A 13,929-nucleotide genomic window follows, 5' to 3' on the forward strand; every position below is an offset into this window, starting at 1 on the left:
ATCAGTGCTATATATATATCCTAGGGGCGTGAATCTAACTGTAGGGGGACAGGTCTCCTAGTGTAAAAACAAAGATCAACGGTTCTACATAGTAGAACCATCTGATCTTCATTTTTACACAGGGGAGAATGACAGGCGGCTTGTTTACATAAGCCGCTATGTCTTTCTCCCGCTGTACCGCCGATCGTAGTGTAACCGGCGGACATCGGGTCCGCCGGTCACACGCCCGCACTCCTCTGTGAACGAGCCTCAGCGGGCGCGCGCCTCAGCGGGCGCGCGCTCGCCCGCTATTGGCTCTAAAAGGAGTGGCAGGCGAGCGACGTAGACCTACGTCACTCTGCCTGGCCGGGGCTGACTGCCGCAGTAAATATACTGTGAGCAGTCGGCAACCGGTTAAAAGCCATGGCCTACCTGAATATTGTTGCTGACCATGTCCATCCCTTTATGACTACAGTGTACCCCCATCTTCTGATGGCTCCTTCCAGCAAAATAATGCACCATGTCACTAAGCTCAAATAATCTCAAAATGGTTTCTTGAACATGACAAGTTTCACTGTACTCCAATGACCTCCACTGTCACCAGATCTCAATCCAATAGAGGAACTTTGGAATGTGTTGGAATGGGAGATTCATATCATGGATGTGCAGCCAAAAAATCTGCAGCAACTTTGTGATGCTATCATGTCAATATGGGCAACAATCTCTGAGGAATGTTTCCAACTCCTTGTTTAATCCATGCCGGGAAGAAATACGGCAGTTCTGAAGGCAAAATGGGGCCAAATGGGGTACTAGAAAGGTGTGCCCAATAAAGTGGCTAGTGAGTGTATGTGATTTCCTAAAGGCCTTCCAGAAAAATGCAGGAAATGTGGAAGCTTTTCTTTCCCATGACAGCATATTATTTGGATTAAGGACATATGTACTTGATTACTGGGGGATGTTGCTGAGGAAGCCATTTGGATGATTGGTAGATTTTTAACATTACAGAACAAGTGCAGTTGACTTACATTTTGTTATTAAACTATAAAGGAATAAGCATTTAAAACATGAAGCTCACAATTAAAAAATGACTTTCAGGTAATTTGCATAATAGTTTCTGTGGGTGATTACATCTCTCTGCTACTAAATGTTTTAGCTTTTTATTGACAGTTATCTTGTTAGCATCCCATTGATGTCACTGTGTTGTAAATTAGTCAACTGCTGTATAGTAGCCAAAAGATTTTATAACCCATTTAACCCTAGCTTTATGCGGGTCAATAAGCATGTGAATCAACAGAATACAAATCAGATCAAATGAAAGTAGTAATTCATGGGGTTGACATACTAAAAACAAATACTGTAGACTGTACATTTTGAAAGGGCAATTGCACTCTGCAAAGGAATTTTCTCCAGAGCTTAGTAAACAAGCTTCACTTTGCAAAGAATACCCAATCACATGCAGGGAAAATAAAAAAAGCATAATTTTTGCTTGCAGGATTGGATGATTGAAGTCAGCAAAGCTTCACCTCATTTTTTTAAGCTCCAGAGCAAATTCCATTTCAAAGTGCAATTGCACTTGCAAAGTGAACAGTCGTCTATTTACCTTTGGAAAATCAACTCCTATATATTTCCAATATATAAAAAAGTTTCCAGCTTGATAATAAAAAATTTAAACAACTTTTTACTCCTACTCATTAACCACTTGCCGAGCGCCGCAAGTACATATACTGCGGCGGTCAGCCCGTCACAGGCAAAGTGACGTATGGGTACGTCACTAGCCTGTGAGGCTCTGGGGAGCGAGAGCACGCCGCCGGATTTTCGGGCCAATTTGTTTTATGCTACATATGTTTGGTAAAAAAATCGCAAAAAAGCGTATTTTGATTGGTTTGCGCAAAAGTTATTGCGTTTTCTAACAAAGGGAAAGATTTTTGTCAGTTTTGTTGTTTTTTTTTAACGAGTAATGGCGGCGATCTGCGGCGATGTCCGCCGGGCACTCGCGATCGTCCGTGACAGCGGGAGAAAGGCAGGCGGCTGATGTAAACAAGCCGCCTGTCATTCTCCCCTGTGTAAGAATAGTGATCATACGGTTCTACTATGTAGGACCGTTGATCACTGTTCCTACACTTCAAGCCACAGCCAATCACAGTTAGAAACACACCCCTAGGGACACACACAACCCCTCCCTCTCAAAAAAAAGTTAACCCCTTCACTGCCAGTGTAATTTTACAGTAACAGTGCACATGTATAGCACTGATTACTGTAGTAATGTCAATGGCAACCCCAAAAGTGTCAAAAATGTCAGTCAAGGGTCCGATCTGTCCGCCGCAATGTCGCAGTCAAAATCGCAGATCGCCGTCATTACTCGTTAAAAAAAAACCAACAAAAATGACAAAAATCTTTCCCTTTGTTAGAAAACGCGATAACTTTTGCACAAACCAATCAAAATACGCTTTTTTGCGTTTTTTTTTTACCAAACATATGTAGCATAAAACAAGTTGGCCAAAAATGTTAAAAAATTTTGATTTTTACATTTTTTTGGGGGGGAATTTCATATAAAAAAATTTGAAAAATATTGTTATTTTTGCAAAATTTACGCTATTTTTTGTTTATAGCGCATGATCAAAAAATCGCACAGGTGATCAAATACCACCAAAAGAAAGCTCTGTTTGTGGGGAAAAAAGGACGTCAAATTAGTTTAGGTACAGCGTCGCACGACCGCGCAATTGTCCGTTAAAGTCACGCAGTGCCGAATCGCAAAATAGGCCCTGGTCAGGAAGGGGGTAAAATCTTCCGGGGCTTAAGTGGTTACATGTATTGCAAAATCCAATCATATACATTATTTCAATTCATAAAAGAATGTTGGGATAGATTTGTATTTTATCCTTACCTATGCGTTATGTGAAACAATCTGTAGTTTATGGAAATTCAGATTTTTCGTTAACAAGTCAAAAAATACCCAGTCAGAGTGCCAACTGCAATAAAAGCCCTGGGCAGTAGCAGGAAAATATCAGAGTACACAGATCCTAACTTATCACCAACTCATTTGGCATTACTTCCATGTGTTATTTCCAAATGATTATGATACATATTATTAGTTTCCACTACCTCAGTGGGATATCAGATTCCTATCATTTGTGGCTACTGCAATTTGAGATGTATGAATTAGTGAAATTGGCTACGATTGTTGCGTAAAGTACTGTATGTGTATATAATTATTAAATGTGCCAGCTAACCCTTGGCATGTTCACTTCTTTATATAGTTAATATTTATGAATTATGCAATGAGGCTATAAACAATGATATCTCATTGCAGAGCTGCAAATTAAACAACTAACTGCAGCTTAGATTGAATTCCGTAAGTAGGAGAGCCCCATAGTTTGAATCTGCATTTTTATTAAAAGACAGAAATAACTTTCAATGGTTATCTGTTTTAAAAAACTTGTATTGAATGTAATATGTAGGCTTTTTGAAAATATAACACGCCTAGCTGTCTGACACTGACTTCAGTGCTGTACTAGTTACTGACCGAAAACTGTACTAGTTACTGTACTAGTTACTGACCGAAAACTGTACTAGTTACTGTACTAGTTACTGACCGAAAAAAAAAGTATGTATCCAGTGGATTCAGAAATATGTCAGAACTTCTGATCTGCACACTTGGTCTAGGTCAATGAAGAAAGTACTGAAATCAAATGAATTGTTTAACAATCAGACATTTTACATACCTCTGTTTTATATATAAAAACCTCTGTTAGGTTTTTAATTCTTGTCAGGGGGTCTCCTTGGGGAGAAAGAAAGGGAGGGAAAATCTCCCATGCTGTAACTATATTAAACTTCTATGGATCCCCAAACTATGCATAATGTGTTTTAGAAATAGATATTCCTATATTACTTTTTTTTCTAGAGCACGGCAAGAGCTTTTATAGAAGTTGTACCTGTATATTGTCTTACAGTTTGTGATAGATGGATAATGTTTTGGCTCCAACAAATCCTGGTTTGCTGTATACTCTGCTGAGATAAAATACATTATTTATTGTATTTTCTGAAAAAAAAAAAAAAAAAAAAACTTGTGGTTTTGACCTGCTATGAATTGGATTAGGTGAAAGAGATATATCACTTGTGATATGTATTTTGTATATCATTTTCTGTCCTGCAACACTGCTGGATATTATTTGATTAGACTTATTTTTATGATAGCGCTATAAATAATTTAGCTCATATTCCCCATGAACATAAAAACAAGATTGTTTACCTAAAATATATTTATTATTAGAAAAACAGCTTTGAACACAGCTTTGTATTTTACAGAATTCTCACTGAAATTAAGAGTTGAAGAAATTGATGTATTACATATATTTATTAAATTTTTATAAAGATCCAATCAATGTGTAGATGAATTTTAAAAAAAAAATGTGAATTACCCTACATAAAATTGAAAGCTTGAAACAGGCATAGTTTTTCTCTGCCAACATAATAATTTTCCTTTAGAAGAATACACCTACAAATGTAAATTAGACATTTTATTATCAGCTGATCTTGAGATCTTTATTTTGAACATTTTTATTGTAACAGAATACTTTCAAAAAACATGGCGAGCTTGATAATATAGATTTAATAAAATCTTTAAATGGTTTCCATAGCCTGGGTTAAAAGAGGTAATCAACAAATAGTTGCATCTTGCTCTTATAAAATAACAATAACACTGTACATGAATTGTGGATAATGTAGAGAATAAACTATTTTTTAATTAATTTTTTTAATAACAGTACGCTGTTAGAAAAGTGTTTTGGCTTAACCTCAAATATCCTGATACAGAGACATTAATACCATTAATGATTAGTAAGATTATCTCCTCTGCACAAAATGTTCTTTAACACATATTTATGTCTTGCATTGGATTAGTGTACTATAACTAAACTTTATAGGAGATTTGATCCTTGTAAATTTAATCTAAACTCTAGGCAGATTTTTAACCACTTTCCTTCTGGGGAAATGTTTTAATTTTTTTGCGCACAAGATAAAATCTGCATTTTTTTACTTGAAATGATTGTAACCCCCCCCCCCAAGAAAAAAAAGAGTATTTCTGAAAGCAGAGACCCTGGTGAGAAAACCCGCTTGCAAATTTTTCATGTTGCACGATATTTGCTCAGTTATTTATCAAACATGTATTTTCAGGGAAAAAAAATTGTTATTTCTAAAACTGGAGAATGCAAAATCTGTTGCAACTCTGCATAGAAACCATCCAGCTTCCAGTTTTTATTGCCGTAGCTTAATTGAACAAGCTGAAGTTAGAAGCTTATTGGGTACCATGCACAGCTGCTCCAGATTCCGAGCGCTCCAGTTTTAGTAAGTCTACACAATGATGTCAAAGGCCTCTAGCCCTGTTCAGTGATGGTTGCCCCAGTTTGATGTAAATGGCTTCTTTCAAGCCTCTTGTGAACCAGTAGTCCTCTGTCCAAAATGTGCACCTCATAGTCCTCAAAATAATATCCCTTATCCTTAAGTTTTAGCAAAACTGTATTGGCTTGCAGAATTTTCTTTGGGTAAAGAAAATACAATTTATTCCAGGTATTCATTTATCATAAAAATGTTATGTTTACATAGAACTGGCACAGGCCTTACATAATGGCATACTACATTAGTACTACATTATTCCATTTTTTAGTGTACATTTTTTCAAGCCAAATGTAAAAAAAACATGTTAAAAAACATTTCTGGCCATTTTCTGGGTAATAGGACAAGGATTGCTAAACAAATGATGTGGTGAAGCTGGGCATTACCCCAGGATAATACTGTGTGTACCAAAGCACAAAAAAAGTTTAAAAAATTCTGCTTGGCTGGAAGCAGCTATTTTACCTGCTTGGGGTGATTTTGAAATGTTAAAATCAGCATTTTAATACCAGGAAATTACTTAGAACCCCCAAGCATTATATATTTTCTTAAAGCAGAGGCACTGGAGCATAAAATGGTTGTTGTGATTTTTTTTATTCTGCACAATATTTTCACAGCCATTTATCAAACCCACATTTTCAGGAAGACACACTCAAATGAGTTTTAGTGCATACAAACACTATATTTTACCCAATTTTTTGGTAAAGTTTAAAAGATGATGTTGAGTAAATAGATACCAAACATGTCAACATATAAAATTTCACAAACCTACGAAATGGAGACAAACTATGGTACCTAAAACTGTCCAAGATGACGCTTTAACAGCCCTTACAGGGTATCATTTTAGAATTAAACGTGAGATATGGTTCTAGAATCATTGCTCTCACTCTGACGTGCAAGTTTGCATTTGCACTTGAGCATGGGAGGAAGCCACAAGTTCCGGCGGGGGACCTAAGAATAGGAGGATCGGGGCTGCTCTTTCCAAAACCACTGCACAGAGCAGGTAAGTATAACATGTTTTTTTATTTTAAAAACATGCCCAAAGGGTTATAATCACTTTAAACGTCTGGTACAGTACATGTTCTCCAGGCTGCTACCCAGCTCGCCATTACCTTAGTTTTGCAATCCCTTTCCTGTTAGCCTAGAAAATGGTCATTACTGATTTCTAAGATTTGGCTCCCGTTGACTACAGTGGGTTTCAGATTCAGAATCTGAACTTCAATAATGTTTGCTGAACCTGCATCAAACTGAACCCAGGTATGTTAGGGTCATCCCTAGCAGTGATCATGCACAGCTTGTTATTACATACAATTCTGCTACATTTATATGCAAAAAAGGTGAAAATCTTACATTTATAATTCACTTTATTTTTTTTTCTTCCTGTAAGTAATATATCTATATTTAGTTTGAAGCCACAAAAAAAACATCCACACACTATATATATATATATATATATATATATATATATATATATATATATATCAAAAAGGGATTGCTGCTCTTAAAATTAATTTAAAAAATAACATTTACAAAAACATCCAAAAATATAAACAGTATTCCATTACAACAGTTTTGGGCTACATTGCTAACGCCCTTCTTCAGGTAGGTAAATATCTTAATCAGTTTAATCATTTTTCATTGTCCCCCCTTAATGGGTGGTTAATTAGACTTCCTAAAAGACTGCTCTTCCAAAGGTATAGAGAAAATAGGAGCTAAAGTTGGTAATAGTAACACCTATTTTATATATTACAGATTCAAGGATTCAACGTCAACAAAAACCTTTTCTCCTATGCAAGTGACTGCTCGTCATTTTTTACTCCAGCCATCTGGATGGGTCTTGTGTCCGGTCTTGTCCTGTTGTGGATCTTGGCATATGGAATTTTCATGATTATGCAACTAACCACAAATGATAAATTTGATGACCCTAAAGGCCCAGCATTGTCGGTTCCTCAAGGAGATTAGAATGTTAGCCTTGTTCTTTTACAGTGAATATATCCATGTGCAAGTTCTGCACAATGTGTGTCCATTAATAAATTATAAAATGATAAAATCTTTTTTCTGCCCCAAAGCAATTTAGCAATCAAGTGAACGCTGAGAGCTATAATAATTCAATTCATTACTGACTGGTGTTTATAAACATCCAACATGTTACTCCACAAAGAAACTGATAAGGAAAAGTATTGTTGAGCTATTGCTGTGGGAACGTCATTACCTTGATAATTGTTTCCTGTCTTATCTTCTTGTCTAATATTTGATATTCCTTTTCTTTATAAATCAATAATAACAACAAGGTGATTATTTCTCAACACAAATCCACATTGTTTCCCATGCCACGTTTTCCCATGCCATGTTTTCCCATGTCCATGTAAAGATGACTTAGATCCAAGGGTCTACAGTCCTTATGGTCAGGGACCATATGATGTGTTTGTTGAAGTAAGAATCCAAAGGGATTTACTAAAAGAAACAAAACTGTTATTTAGCAGAGTAAATGTTCTCTTAGCTTAGTCAAGAAAATGAAGCTATATTCTGATAATGTATGAGGGAAGGAAAAAAAAACAGTTTTCCCTTGCACGTGATTGAAGGCTTCACCTTTTCACTAAGCTAAGCATGCATTCAATTTGCAAAATAAACATCCACTTAAGGAATTAAACATATGTTAATGGCTCATTAATATCGCAATAAGTGCATTTTCATGCTTCATTTTTAAAATTTCTTTCCTGTAAACCACAATGTTATTGTTATGCACCACAGTCAGCTGCAAGGCTTTTTATAGTGTCAGAATGCATCACACAAAAATGCAACTTTTTTCAGTGTGCAGGTGTGAAACTAAGCTATAGGCCATAAGAAAAATGCCACATTTTTGCATTGGGATCGCATTACTATGTAAACAACACAGTAACACTTTACTAGAATGGAATGCTTTAGTTAAATAATTTCTGACCACAAAAGTGACTTAAAAGTATACCGTTCTTTTTCATAACTTATATTTTTTAGACCAAAGGTGTCCATGGCCTGGCATTGCCCAGTGGTCTACACACTTGGACTGTAGGCGTTTAGGACTCAATCCACCGGGTGTTTACCCTAAGATGAGCCTTTATACCTTTACTTTGATGTGTGTGTTCACTTGACTATTTGTTATTTGTTCTAAATAAATACTGCACTTAGAGGCAATTTTCTGTTTCTTTTACTTATTGTTTACCCCAGTTACCCCAGTTACAGTGTCCCTAAACACCGCCATACCAGTTACAGTGTCCCTGATCACTGCCACACCAGTTACAGTGTCACTGTTCACTGCCACAGCAGTTACAGTGTCCCTGATCACAGTCACAGCAATTACAGTGTCACTGATCACTGCCACAGCAGTTACAGTGTCACTGATCACTGCCACAGCAGTTACAGTGTCCCTGATCACAGTCACAGCAGTTACAGTGTCCCTGATCACTGCCACACCAGTTACAGTGTCCCTGATCACTCCCACACCAGTTACAGTGTCCCTGATCACTGCCACAGCAATTACAGTGTCCCTGATCACAGTCACAGCAGTTACAGTGTCCCTGATCACTGCCACACCAGTTACAGTGTCCCTGATCACTGCCACACCAGTTACCGTGTCCCTGATCACTGCCACAGCAGTTACAGTGTCCCTGATCACAGTCACAGCAGTTACAGTGTCCCTGAGAACCATCATAGCTGTCATTGTGTCCCCATAGAGTGTGATGAACCATCTATGTTTAAATTGCTCTTTAGAGAGCATTTGACAGGCAGTGAGGAGGCATTGTTTCGTCTCCTCACCCCCTGCTATAACCCCCTGGACCAAGCAAAAGAAATCCTTTTCACTTGAACGGTTCCTCATCAGTGGGCGTACATGGGGTATAATACCTTCCACAGCTGTGAAGCTAAGCATCGCAGCCACAGTAGGTGTACATCCCCAGCCACTGCCTCTGCAGCTAAAGGTTTAAAAAACAGAAACAAACTCCGAGCCAATGGATCAATGGTTTGTCTGAATGTACTGTAGATGAAATGAACCCAAGGGCTACCCCAGGCTGCTGTCAGAGTACACCTGAAGTGGTGTTGAAGTGAATAAAAACAAACAAAAGAGACAGCGCTCAGGGCCCTAGGTGCACATACTCTTCTTGAAATGATCCTCAAAGGGAAGAATGATTTGAAGCTGGTCACTAAACAGACTGTACAGTCTGTGAAAATGCACTTGTTTTGTTATTGTTGTCAGTGTTTTAAAAGGTACAAAAAGCAAACAATACCAAGAGAAGGATCCTGGGCTGTGATAGAATAAGACCACCAAGTTCCGCTGTGGGGGCTAATATAAGGCCGACAAATTCACAGTCCATGTGTAGAGAGCCACTCGGGTAGCCAGGCTCGCCACTGACCAGAACCAGGAAGGAGTCACATGGAACCAGTGTGGAATGCAGGTGTAGGGGTTGCCATTGCGACACATTTTGCACGCTTGCGCTTTCTCAATTACATGATCCCTGATCACTGCCACACCAGTTAAATTGTCTCTAATCTCTACCACCCCAGTTACAGTGTCCCTGATCACTGCCACACCAGTTAAAGTTTCCCTGATCACTGCCACAGCGGTTACAGTGTTGTTGATCACTGCCACAACAGTTACAGTGTCCCTGAGAACCATCATAGCAGTCATTGTGTACCCATAGGGACTTGTGTGATGCTCTTTGAAGCACCATCTATGTTGAGATCTCTCTTCAGAGAGTATTTGAAAGGCAGTGGGGAGGCATTTTGTCTCCTTGCCAACTGCTTTAACCCTATCAACCCTGCACAAGAAATCCCATTCATGGTTTATGTGTGAATGAGCCCTAATAATGCAGCTAGTCACAGTTTCTGATCATCACCACACCAGCCAAAGTGTCGCCAGACCAGTGTAGCTAGAATTAGTGTTCCTAATTTGGCTGTTTGTTGACCACATTTCTGCCTGTTGCCTGGACCATTCCTTTGCCTGTATGCTGATTATTTCTGCCTGCATGTGAACTGACCCACCTGTACATTCGATTGACTATGTTCCTCCAAGACACCAGTGCCATGTATCCCCTGCAGACAGCTGCACTCCTAGGACCACAGGAACTCTTTTGTTATTTCTTTCTTTAGCCTCCTGTACTTTCTGGCCAGTGAATGTGGCATTCTTGGTGGCAGCCATGTACCAGTAGGCTAGGCTTGCTTGGCTTTTAGGAACAGGGATGGCTAAAAGTGACACTACACTAAGCTATATTCCCTGATCAATCATACAGAGGTGACCATTACAATATATTGGTTTTATTACAATTGGTTGATTTATGTGATATGCAAGATACAATGTCTGGTACATAATCCGTTCATGTGACATCCGCCGGTTCTTGCCGCTTTCCCGAACCCCCCGCGGGTGCGAAGTGTGGCGATAGGGGATGTGGCATGTCCCTCAGGACACAGCCCATCCCCGATCGGTGTAAGGAGCCATTAAAAAAAATGACTCTTTACCATGTGACCGGCTGTGTCCAATAACAGCCGGCCACATGCACTGTCCTCGTGCACGCCACTCGTGCGCGCCCCCAGGGGCACGCAGAGCGGCGATCAGGGATGGAAAGTGTCACTCTGACACAGTCCATCCCCGATCAGGGTAAAGAGCCAATGAAATGGCAATGAAATAGCTCTTTGTCATGTGACTGGCTGTGTCCAATCACAGCTGGTCACAGAATGTCAACAAAGCCACAGAAACGAGCTGTTACCCTGTTCTCCTCCTCACACACCAATCCTGTGTGAGGAGGAGATTGCAGTAACAGCTAGTTACCGATTAAAGTGCACACTAAAACACACTGATTGCCCCCCCCCCCAAAAAAAGAGGACCTGTCACTAGCCCATCAAAGTACCTGTCACTAGCCCATCAAAGTACCTGTCACCAGTCCATCAGAGTACCCGAGTACCTTTCATCAGCCCATCAGGTACTCTGATGACAGGTACTCAGGTATTCTGACGGGCTGGTGACAGATGCTCGGGTATTCTGATGGGCTGGTGACAGGTACTTAGGTACTCTGATGACCGGTACTCAGGTACTCCGATGACAGGTGCCCCTGTACTCTGAGTACCTGTCATCAGAGTACCAAAGTACCTGTCATCAGAGTACCCATCATCGGAGTACCCGAGTACCTGTCATTGGAGTACCCGAGTACCTGTCACCAGCCCATCAGAGTACCCTAGTACATGTCTCCAGCCCGGAGTATCTGAGTACTTGTCTCCAGCCCAGAGTACCCAAGTACCTGTCTCCAGCCCAGAGTGTCCGAGTATTTGTCTCCAGCCCATCAGAGTACCCAAGTACCCCTCTGCAGCCCATCAGAGTACTCGAGTACATGTCATCAGCGTACCCAAGTACCTGTCACCAGCCCTTTAGAGTACCCGAGTACCTGTTATCAGAGTACCCGAGTACCTGTAACCAGCCCATCAGAGTACCAGAGTACCTATCTGCAGCCCATCAGAGTACGTGAGAACCTGTCTCCAGCCCATCAGCGTATCTGAGAACCTATCTGCAGACCAATAGAGTACCCGAGTACCTGTCTCCTTTCCATCAAAGTACCCGAGTACCTGTCTCCAGCCCATCAGAGTACCCGAATGCCTCTCTGCAGCCTATCATAGTACCCGAGTACCTCTTTGTAGCCCATCAGAGTACCCAAGTACCTACCTGCAGCCCAGAGTACCCAAGTACCTATCTGCAGACGATCAGAGTACCCGAGTACCTGTCTCCAGCCCAGTGTACCCAAGTACCTGTCTCCATCTCAGAGTACCTGAGTACCTGTCTTCAGCCCAGAGTGCCTGAGTACCTATCTGCAGCCCATCAGATTACCCAAGTACCTGTTTCTAGCCCATCAGAGTACTCAACTACCTCTCTGAAGCCCATCAGAGAATTCAAGTACCTTTCTGCAGCCCATCAGAGTACCTGAGTACCTATCTGCAGCCCATGCCTCATAGATTGTGTTGGGGTGTTTGCTTTCCAAAATGGGGTCATTTTGTGGGTAATTCGATTGTCCTGGTGCTTCAGGGCCTTCAAAAGGGTGATAGGTCTTTAGGAAATTGTATGTGTAATTTATGCTCCTAGAACACCTGACGGTGCTCATTGCATGTTGGGCCTCTGTATGTGGTTATGCTGTGACAAGGTCCCACATATGTGGTATCGCCATACTCAGGAGGAGTAGCAGAATGTATTTTGGGGTGTCATTTTTGCTATGTACATGCTATGTGTTAGAAATATCTTATAAATTGACAACTTTGTGTAAAAAAAAATCATTTTCATTTTCTTTCCACGTTTTCCAAAAACTTGTGAAAAAAAAATGACATGTTCAAAAGACTCATTATGCCTCATAGAATATACGATGGGGTGTTTTCTTTGCAAAATGGGGTAATTTTGTGGGTAATTCCATTGTTCTCGTGCTCCAGGACCTTCAAAAGTGTGATAGGTTGTTAGGAAATTATAAGTGTAATTTATGCTCGTAGAACACCTGACGGTGCTCCTTGTATGTTGGGCCTCTGTATGTGGCCAGGCTGTGTAAAGGTCTCACACATGTGATATTGCCATACTCAAGAGGAGTAGCAGAATGTATTTTGGGATGTAATGGCACGTATGCATATACTGTGTGTGAGAAATAACTTGTTATTATGACAATTTTGTGTAAAAAATATATATGTTATTTCTTAATTTTTCCAAGAATTGTGGGAAAAAATTACAACTTCAAAAAACTCACCATCCCTCCTAATAAATACAATGGGATGTCGACTTTCAAAAAGGGGTAATTTGAGGGGTATTTGTACTGTCCTGACATTTCAGGGCCTCAAGAAATTAGATAGGCTGTTGTTACATCAGGTGTGATTAGGTGTGATCAATTTCCAATGATTGGCACGATAGCTTGTAGACTCTATAACTTTCACACAGACTAAATAATATCCACTAATTTGGGTTATTTCTACCAAATATATGTAGCAGTATAAATTTTGGCCCAAATTTTGTGAAAAAAAATTACTTATTTGCAAAATTTTATAATAGAGACTAAAACATTTTTTTTTCAAGATTTTCACTCTTTTTTGACTTATATCGCAAAAAATTTAAAACCAGTGGTGATTAAATACTACCAAAAGAAAACTCTATTTGTGTAAAAAAAAAAAATGATAAAAAATTTGATTGAGTACAGCGTTGCATGATGGAGTAAATATTATTCAAAATGTGAGAGCACTGAAAGCTGAAAATTGGCCTTGGCAGGAAGGGGGTGTAAGTGCCCTGTATGGAAGTGGTTAAATTTGGTGTTATCGCTCTCACTCTCTCATACTGGTCACTGAAAGTTCAACATGGCACCTCATGGCAAAGATCTCTCTGAGTATCTGAAAAAAGAATTGTTGCTCTACATAAAGATGGCCTAGGCTATACGAAGATTGCTTAGACCCTGAAACTGAGCTGCAGCACAGTGGCCAAGACCATACAGTGGTTTAACAGGACAGGTTCCACTCAGAACGGGCCTCGCCATGGTCGACCAAAGAAGTTGAGTGCACGTGCTCAGCGTCATATCCAGAGGT

General features: G+C 39.8%; 1 protein-coding gene and 1 long non-coding RNA gene across 2 annotated transcripts in view; both read left to right on the plus strand.

Moving 5' to 3' along the window:
• LOC309555220 (V-type proton ATPase subunit S1-like) overlaps nucleotides 1-7,419 on the plus strand; it is a 117,535-nt gene extending 110,116 nt beyond the window's left edge. The window contains exon 10 of the mRNA XM_082257101.1: nucleotides 7,120-7,419. Coding sequence (XP_082113227.1) covers nucleotides 7,120-7,329 — 210 coding nt within the window. The 3' untranslated portion in view covers nucleotides 7,330-7,419. The remainder of the gene's footprint in view (nucleotides 1-7,119) is intronic.
• LOC309555221 overlaps nucleotides 1-13,929 on the plus strand; it is a 375,479-nt gene that overhangs the window by 188,928 nt on the left and 172,622 nt on the right. The window lies entirely within an intron of this gene.

The sequence above is a fragment of the Pelophylax lessonae genome (assembly GCF_965119305.1).
Source record: "Pelophylax lessonae genome assembly, chromosome: 4".
Taxonomy (NCBI): Eukaryota; Metazoa; Chordata; class Amphibia; order Anura; family Ranidae; genus Pelophylax; species Pelophylax lessonae.